At 45.5% G+C, this 9,709-nt stretch overlaps 1 protein-coding gene across 1 annotated transcript in view; it reads left to right on the top strand.

Annotated features, from left to right (window-relative positions):
- Nucleotides 1–412: 412 nt before the first annotated feature.
- The window catches only part of PRDM16 (PR/SET domain 16), a 132,799-nt gene continuing 123,502 nt past the window's right edge, over nucleotides 413–9,709 (top strand). The window contains 3 exon segments of the mRNA XM_087944701.1: nucleotides 413–515; nucleotides 3,719–3,982; nucleotides 3,985–4,067. Of these exon segments, the coding sequence (XP_087800827.1) occupies nucleotides 479–515; nucleotides 3,719–3,982; nucleotides 3,985–4,067 (384 nt within the window). The 5' untranslated portion in view covers nucleotides 413–478.

Genomic DNA, 9,709 nt, shown 5'->3' with positions numbered 1-9,709 from the left:
TCCTCCTCCTCCTCCTCCTCCTCCTCCTCCTCCTCCTCCTCCTCCTTGTCCCTCAATATTGGAGGATGCTATCTTGTCCCCCCAGTCCCTCTTTCCCTTAAACTAGAGGCCCCCAGCTCCCTCCGCCATTCACAGAAGCCAAAACGTTATTATTTTAAGCAGGTTATGCCCTTCCTGCAAGCCGGAGGGCCTTTCCTCCCGCCCCCAAATCAGGGCCGTTTGGAAGCGGGCGCAGCCGTGTCGATGTCTCCTCCTCCTCCTCCTCCCGTCTCCAGTTCCCCTCCGAGGGCCGGCCGAGCTCTGCTCAGCCAGGCAGCCTTCCTCCTCCTCCTCCTCCTCCTCCTCAGCCCGCCTGGAATCCCTGCTCCCGTCAGCGTCCAAAGAGGCTAATCGCAGAGAGGGCAATCATTTGACTGGCTAATACCCAGAGGACAAACATTTATTGCAACCACAAGTATTTTCGGGATTATGGCGTATAATGCTTCTGAAAAGCCTGTTTCTGGGGGCATGTTTGTGTAAGCAGATTTGCCCCCTTTCCGCCCCCCTCCCTCCCTCTCTTCTCTCTTGCTTCTCTTCTCTCCCCCCACCCCCAAAGCAAATGCTCCAAGGAACATCAAACTTCCTCCTTTCCTCCTCTCCCTCTCCTCCTCTTCTCCTCCTCCTCCTCCTTCTCCTATCCTTCTCCTCTTCCCCTCCTCCTTTCCTCCTCCCCCTCTCCCTCCCCTTCTCCTTCTCCTCCTCCTCCTCCTTCCTCCTCTTCCCTCCTCCTTTCCTCCTCCCCTTCCCTCCCCTCTCCTCCTCTTCTCTTCCTCTCTCTCCTCTTCTTCTCCTCCTCCTTCTCCTCTCTCCTCCTCCCTTCCCCTTCCTTTCCTCTTCCTCTTCCTCTTCTTCTTCCTTCTCCTCCTCTTCCCCCTCCCCCCTCCTCCTATCCTTCTCCTCTTCCCCTCCTCCTTTCCTCCTCCCCCTCTCCCTCCCCTTCTCCTCCTCTTCCTCTTCCTCCTCTTCGCCTCCTCCTCCTCTTCTCTTTCTCTTCTCCTCCTCCTCCTTCCCCTTTCCTTTCCTCTTCCTCCTCTTCTTCTTCCTCTTCCGCCTCTTCCCCCTCCTGCTCTTCTCCTTCTCCTCCTTCTCTCCTCTTCCTCTTCCTCCTCTTCCTTGTCCTCCTCTTCTCATCCTTCTCTTCTTCTCTTCTTCTCCTCCTCCTTCCCCTTCCTTTCCTCTTCCTCTTCCTGCTCCTCCTCCTCCTCCTCCTCTTCTTCTTCTCCTCCTCCCCCTTCCCCCTTCTTCCTCTTCCTCCCTCCCTCCCTCCCCCCTCATTTTAATAACAAAGACACCAGTGATGGGATTCAATTTTTACTACCAGTTCTGTGGGCGTGACTTGGCAGGTGTGGCTTGTGGCTTGGCTTGGTGGGCGTGGCTTGGTGGGCGTGGCCCAGGAAGGATATACTGCAAAATCCCCCTCCCCACCCCACTAACCTACTTTCCAGCTCCGTTCTCCTGGGCAGGGCAACCCAAGAAGACCCAGCCGATCAGCTGGGACTCAATGGGAGGCAGAGAAGAGGTGGGGGCCAGTCAGAGGCGGTATTCCAAAGGACTCAAAATTTCCGCTACTGGTTCTGTAGAACTAGTCCAAACCGGCTCAATATATACCCCCTCTGAAAGATACTAATTTTTCTCTTTTCGAACCTTTATTATAAGTTTCCCCCCCACCCCCAAAGCTGAAATGGGGGTACTAACTCAACCTCTCCGAACAAATGACCTTTCTTTGCCACTCAGCATTTTGCAGCCTGCTACAATAATCACGCTAATTTCCTAATTGGTCGGAGGCCGGGGAGCGGGGCTTGGCTTTCTGAGATTAAAGCTATTTAGCCCGACTCTGCATGGGGGTGCGCTTTAATTTAAAAAAAAAAAACACAACTCACAATGAAGGACTGACACAAACCTCGGTCCCGTTGGACGCTGGACGTTGCTGTAGGCCTGCCACAATTTACAGGGGGCACACACAAATTGCCCCTAACTTGATGTGGTCACCAACTTGGACTAATTCAGCTAATTATTTGCCCCCTTGCCATTTTATCTTTGTTTTGCCACTGTCCCGTATATGTATGTATGTATGTTTGTATGTTTGTTTGTTTTCTGATATACATACACACACACACACACACACATTTTCCCCCTCCTGGGAGGGTTTTCACTCTGCTCCGCTCCCAAATGCCACCAGTGCCTGAAAGGGCTGCCTTTTGTGAGCCCAAGGCACCCATCGGTGGAAGTAAAAACCCAGATACCTTACGCCCACTTCTAACCTAATAATTATCCCTCTGAATGCTCCTAAATTAAATAAGTGTTTTTTAGCTACATGACTTTAAAAAGGAAAAAAAGAAGTGGGGAGGTTGCTTTCGCGCACTGAACGGAGAACCCAGCGTAAAAATTCCCCACTTTGCTCTCTTTTGCAAATGGGATATGATTGCATGCCTCTCTTTCTCTCTCTCTTTCTCTCTCTCTCTTTCTCTCTCTCTCTCTCTCTCTCTCTCTCCCTCCCTCTCTTTCTTTCTCTCTCTCTTCCCTCTCTCTCTTTCTTTCTGGTATTCATCCGGCTAGCGTCCTGTCGGTGTGTGAGAGAGTTTTGAGGGTTGTTTGGAAACTGAAACCATATTTGCTGTGTGAGCAAGAAGGAGACAGTAAGGAACCTGGGTGGGGCTTAGCTCAACTGTTCTGTCCTAGAACTGCTTGGTGCTCTGAATCTGAAACTGAAACTCCTCTGCTTGTGTTTTGCCTTTGGAAGAGATTTCTTTCCAGGTGGGGAGGGGGAGTCAAACTCCTTAGCATCAGAGCGTGTTAATAATAATAATAATAATAATAATAAATAATAATAATAATAATAATAATAATAATAATAATAATAATAATATAGGAAATACTCTAAATACATTTTTTGAAAAATCCTTTCTTAGGGAGCCCCTAGAAGCCAAGAGGAACATATGTGCCAAGATAGATAGATAGATAGATCGATAGGTTGATTGATAGATAGATAGATAGATAGATAGATAGATAGATAGATAGATAGATAGATAGATAGAGGGGGGTCTGGCATGAAGCCTAGGGGAACGTGGGTGGGAAGTCAACTTGGAGAAAATAGAATAGAAGAATAGAATAGAACAGAATATAATAGATGAAGAATAGAATAGAATAGAATAGAATAGAATAGAATAGAATAGATAGAATAATTAGAATAGAATAGAATAGAATAGAATAGAATAATTAGAATAGAATAGAATAGAATGAATAGAATAGAATAGAATAGAATAGAATAGAATAGAATAGAATAGAATAGAATAGAATAAATAGAATAGAATAGAATAGCAGAGGTGGAAGGGATCTTGGAGGTCTTCTAGTCCAACCCCCTGCTTAGGAAAAGAAACATGGTGGGGGGAAAAATTCCTGGAGACTGAAGAGGAAATCAACCATTTTAATTTGAGCACCTCGGATGGTTCCCAGCTCTTTTGGACATGTGTGATAGGATATATCTGGGATTAGAACCCTCTCCCTTCTATTCGTTGCTTTGCTATGACCAAAGGGTTGGACTTGCCAGTTCTGGAGGTCCCTTCTTATACAGCTGTAATTCTACGCCCATGCCTGAGTAATCTGGTAGAGAACCTCAACCGTTTTCCTTAAGACGTTCGTAATTTATTTAGTTTTTTTTTTTTCTGGCTTTCTTTCCAAGGCGACCACGAAATTGTGAACAATATGTACGAAACCGAGGCAGAGCTCCTGGCCGGCGAAAGCGCAGAAGAGGAGACGGAGGACAGCATCATGTCCCCCATCCCCATTGGGCCCCCCTCCCCTTTCCCTGCGGGTGAGGACTTCCATCCCAAAGAGGGGTCTCCGTACGAGGCCCCCGTCTACATTCCCGATGACATCCCCATCCCGTCCGACTTTGAACTGAGGGAATCTTCCATTCCCGGAGCAGGATTAGGCATCTGGACCAAAAGAAGCTGGAAGCTGGAGAGCGATTCGGGCCCTATGTGGCTTTCCCCAGGACAACGTTGAAGGACACGAATTTTGGATGGGAGGTAAGAGCTTTCTCTCCTCTCCTGGCGGAGCGCAAGATCGTTGTAACAGATCTTTAGGGAAGAGTTTGGGGGGGCGGTATCAGAATCTGAATTGGAGCGGGAAGCTGAGCAGCTGACAGGGAATGGGAGTCTGGCTCCGTTGGCTGTGAAAGAAACTGGGGAAGGGCAAAGTCTGGCGGGGCAGAGCAGACGAGAAGTAGAACAAGGGAGAGGGAGTTCAAGAAAGACCCAGCCCCCCCCCCTTCATCCTAGAGCATGCAGGGAGGAACAGAGAAGGGAGCAACGTGAGTTGCATGGCTTACGGGGGAGGAAAGGGCCCTGATTCCCTTCCTTAGCTGCAACTGGGAACACAGTGTTTTAAAAGGGAAGCTGCCCACAGCAAGTTGTTAGGAGCAAATGTGAATTTATCTTGTATCATTGTGGCTTATCTGTGCTCCTGGCGTCTTCCCAACTGTGTGAGTTTTGCCGTGCTTTCAAGTCTGAAAGGTCCTTCTCCTGCCCTGTCAAGTTAATTTCTGCAACGTGGTTTGTTTGGATTTTTAGTGACAGTTTGTATGTTCTTTGTTTTCGGACTGAATTTCCTCCACTTAAAGACTGTTCTTGGGGGAGTTTTTTCTCCAGCCGAAGGTAACTGGACACTGGGGGCAAAGTTGGAGGTACTAAAGGGACTCTTCTTACTTATGTGACTGTGTTGCCTTTGTGCCACGCCCCTTTGGGTCATCACAGAGGGACTGATAAGATAGAAGGAGGGGTTGTGTTGATGCCATGTATCCTGGCTGGGCCGTGTGCGAGGGTGTGTCTTTTGTGGTTGTTGTGGTTGTTGTTAGTTGCAAAGTCGTGTCTGACGACTCCTCTTAGAATGGCAATAATGACAATTGTCATGACCGGAAAGTTCACAGCCGTAGCTGCATTTATATCACCTTCATGTCCTTAGTTACCTTTTCAGTCCTACCAGGTGAACCTGCAAGGCACTGACTTTTAAGAACAGCTCCCCATCTATTACCCCTGCTTATTTTCAGTCAGGATTTGAACTCTTCCCCTCTAATGTGTCCCTGCTGGAAGGCCACTTCCACTTCCTAGGAACGTTTGAGTGGATCGTACACCCACCTCCCCCTTTTGTGTGTGTGTGTGTGGGTGGGGGGGGGTCTTGGCAATTTGGAGGAGATTCAATTATGCTGAATGCCGCAAATGTTTGCTGGTTCCTGTTGTGGGCAGAATTCAAAGCTCCCATGGATGATACGAGAAAGTAAATATTGTGATGGTGATATAATCGATATGATAATGGGAGATAGTATACTTTTCAATAACGGTTAATATTATCGCACATGTGTCTATATGTATACAATGATAATGGTGATGATGAAGATGTTTGTATTTTAACACCCAGAAAGCACACTGTTCAAATATAAAAATGGAATTTGTGATATAAAACAATTTTATATACGTGTGTGTGTGTGTGTGTGTGTATGTAGATAGATAGATAGATAGATAGATAGATAGATAGATAGATAGACAGATAGACAGATAGACAGATAGATATAGATATAGATATAGATATAGATATAGATATAGATATAGATATAGATAGATTGATGATAGATAGATAGATAGATAGATAGATAGATAGATAGATAGATAGATATAGATAGATATAGATATAGATATAGATATAGATATAGATAGATTGATAGATTGATAGATTGATAGATAGATATAGATATAGATATAGATATAGATATAGATATAGATATAGATATAGATATAGATATAGATATAGATATTGCTTTTAGCTCGGACTAAAACGGGGAAGGCGGCTTTGACAGGATTCATTTGAGAGATGATTTCAGATTCACCTATCTCTGTGTGCCCTGAAACACAACGATGTTTTCATTGTTGAAAAAACAGTTTCCCCCTCCCATGCTATCACTCTGCTAAACAACTATTTCCCTGGGCTCTAAAACTGTGTACTAAGGCTCTATGGCTATTGTCCTTCTCATCTTTCCTCTTACCCGTTTCCTTAGATCCCTATGACCATCCCTTTATTGTTTGTATCTCATGATTGAGGTAGACAGCTTTTATTGAGTATCCTGCTACGATTGGGGTTGATTGCTTATTTAGTGCCCTATGACTATCGCTGAGTGTTGGATCTTGTGGTTGATGACGATGGTAATTTGTGATTATGAACATAATTTAACACTTGTTGCTTGTGTGCACACTGAGAGCTTCTGCACCGGAGACAAATTCCTTGTGTTGTCCAATCACACTTGGCCAAATAACAGCTGACAATAAAGTTCTACTCTACTTTATTCTACTTCACTCCAATCCACTCCACTCCATTCCATTCATTATTATTATTAATTTTCACTTTGGCTTAGAAAGAAGCTAGGGAAAAATGCAGATTTCCAAAATTAGAATAGAATAGAATGGATAATAGAGAATAGAATAGAATACAGAATAGAATAAACAGAATAGAATAGAACTTTATTGTCACATTAAGTGTACTACTAATCAGCATACATTAAAATGAAATTTCGTTGCTCCCAAAAGATAACTATTGTGCATATACCCATATACACACATATATGTGACCCAGAGAAACATCGCAATTTAGTTTGAATTTGAATCTATAGATATATATAAAAGTGAAATATCACTCATGCATCATCACAAAATCTCCAGAACCGTAAAGCCTACAAACTTGAAATTTGGCACCTATGTTCCTCTTGGCTTCTAGGGGCTCGCTAAGAAAGGATTTTTCCAAATGACTATCAGAGCGTTTAGTATTTCCTATATTATTATTATTATTAACATGCTCTGATGCTAAGGAGCTCTACTCCTCCCCCTCCCCACCTGAAGAAAAGAAATCTCTTCCAAAGGCAAAACACAAGCAGAGGAGAGGAGTTTCGGTTTCAGTTTCACAGCAGCACCAAGCAGCTTTAGGACAGAACAGTTGAGCTAAGCCCCGCCCAGGCTCCTTGCTGTCTCCTCCTTGCTCACATAGCAAATACTCTTTCCGTTTCCAAACAGCTCTCAACTCTCTCCCACACTGACAGGACGCCAGCCAGGTGAATACCGACGGATGCTGGCAGGCAGAGGCAGAATTTTTTCCTCCCTTCTTTTCCTCCCCAAAAACTAAGCCCGACCACATAAGTTTCGTAGTGAAGCAATGGGGATTGAGCTAAGTGTGTAATATATACAGTATATACAGTACATTCCTGTGAATTTACAAGGCGGATGGCATCAGGAACAAAGCTACTTATAAAGTGATAAAGGTGGAAGGTCAAAAACAAAACAAAAATCAAATGAAGGAATAAACCAAACTTTGGTAAAACGTGAACCGTGTCTTCCAAGCAGTTGACAGTATCTTGGGCTTTCTAGGTGTGTGTGTGTGTGTGTGTGTGTTTTTTTCCTGGCCTGCTCTTGACTTCCACTTCTTGTTGCACTTTCTGTGTCACGGTTATTCTGTGGTTTACTCTCCCCTCCATTTGTGACTTCTCACCGATCCTCAAGTTTCGCCTCCCCCCGCCCCCCAATTCAGCGAAGAGCCGACCGGCGGCTCGACAAATAAGTTAGATCAACCCAACCCAAATGTGTGTTTTTCCTCCAGAACTTGGATGGGGCTCCCTTGGCCAGTTCTCTCCATCCTGCAGCAAACAAAGATAGCTCAGAGCTCCTGGCTGCCGGCTCCTCCTTTGGGTGGGCAAGCTCTTCATTTCTGGAATGCTTGACGAAGGCCACTTCAGAGGCTTCTTCCCGGTGGAAACTTCTTCTACCCTTCCTGTTGCTCTCCTCTTTCACCTTCTCTCCGGCCTCGGAGATTCCGGCCGGCCCTCGGGTTGGAACAAGCAAAGTTGTGTTTCTTTTGGGGTGGGTGCTCTACGGAGGCTGCTGGCGGAACGAAGGATGACCTCCCTTGAGGGAACTCAACCTGTTGGTTGGGGAAGGTAGAAAGAGGAGGAAAGGCTGAGAAATCTTTCTTTCTTTCTTTCTTTCTTTCTTTCTTTCTTTCTTTCTTTCTTTCTTTCTTTCTTTCTTTCTTTCTTTCTTCCTTTCTTCCTTCCTTCCTTCCTTCCTTCCTTCCTTTCTTTCTTTCTTTCTTTCTTTCTTTCTTCCTTCCTTCCTTCCTTCCTTCCTTCCTTTCCTTCCTTCCTACCTTTCTTTCTTCCTTCCTCTTCCTTCCTTCCTGCCTCCTTCCGTCCCTTCTTCCTTTCTCTTCCACCTTTCCTTTCCTCCTGCCCTTCCTTCCTTCTTTCCTTTACTTCCTTCCTTCCTTCCTTCCTTCCTTCCTTCCTTCCTTCCTTCCTTCCTTCCTTTCCTTCCTTTCCTTCCTACCTTTCTTTCTTTCTTCCTCTTCCTTCCTCCCTGCCTCCTTCCGTCCCTTCTTCCTTTCTCTTCCACCTTTCCTTTCCTCCTGCCCTTCCTTCCTTCCTTCCTTTACTTCCTTCCTACCTTTCTTCCTCCTTCCTTCCTTCCTTCCTTCCTTTCCTTCCTACCTTTCTTTCTTTCTTCCTCTTCCTTCCTCCCTGCCTCCTTCCATCCCTTCTTCCTTTCTCTTCCACCTTTCCTTTACTCCTGCCCTTCCTTCCTTCCTTCCTTCCTTCCTTCCTTCCTTCCTTCCTTCCTTCCTTCCTTCCTTCCTTTCTATCTTTCTCTCTCTCTCTCTTGCTTTCTGTTCTTCCTTCCCTCCTTCCTCTTTTCCTTCCCTCCCCTTCCCTCCCTCCCTCCCTCCCTCTTTCTTTCTTTTTCTTTCTCTCTCTCTCTCTCTTTCTCTTCCTTTGCCTTCTTCCTTCCCTCCCTCTCCCTCTCCCTTTCTATCTATCTTTCTTTCTTTCCTTTCTTTTCCTTCCTTCCTACCTGAAGTCTGAAAAGTCTGAAACTTTTCTTTTCCTTGCCAATTTTTTTTTTAAAAATTACCTCAATCCAAACAGCATTCCCCAACCCACCCACCCCAAATTTTTTTTTTTAAAAAAGCAAACACAGCTCTCCCTCCCCAGTCTCCTACGTGATGGGATTGCATTTCTCCAAAGTCAATTTTTTTTTCCTTTTCCTTTCCCCAAGACTATTAAACTCCCTTCCTCGCTGATATGTCCAAGTCACGGCACCCCCCAAAATAAATCACCCTGCGTGTTCCCTCTGCAGCCCTGGGGACTTTTGAAAACCGAACCCAAAGCCTGGGGAAAAAAGCCATCCCAACTCACAGCAGATCCACATGACGGAAGATCAGGGCACCGGATAAATCATCCGTGCGTGATTTATTTGGCTAACCAAGAAACTGATGGAATACGGAGTCCGGGAGAGAAATATTAGTCCCAAATCTATAGTGTGCTGCAGCTGCCAAATCCTAGGCTGCATTAAGAGAGCGTTAAGATCACGTGAAGTGTTAATCCCGCTTTAGAAGGCCTCGGGAAGGCCACACTTGGAATACTGCCATCCAGTTTTTGGGCAGGGGGGTTGGACTAGAAGACCTCCAAGGTCCCTTCCAACTCCGTTATTCTGTTCTAAACCTGGGAGGCTTCCCCCATCGGAGGAGGAGGAGGGGGAAAGCTGACTGTCACATTGCTTTGAACCTCTAAGGAATAAGCAGAGATGCTTGTTATCCCCTCTATCTAGAACAGGGGTGTCCAACCTTGGCAACTTTAAGA

Source organism: Notechis scutatus, chromosome 16 (genome assembly GCF_049901735.1).
Source record: "Notechis scutatus isolate UNSWTSFEM ecotype Mainland chromosome 16, rNotScu1.2, whole genome shotgun sequence".
Lineage (NCBI taxonomy): Eukaryota > Metazoa > Chordata > Lepidosauria > Squamata > Elapidae > Notechis > Notechis scutatus.
This window is presented reverse-complemented; position numbering and strand designations above follow the sequence as displayed.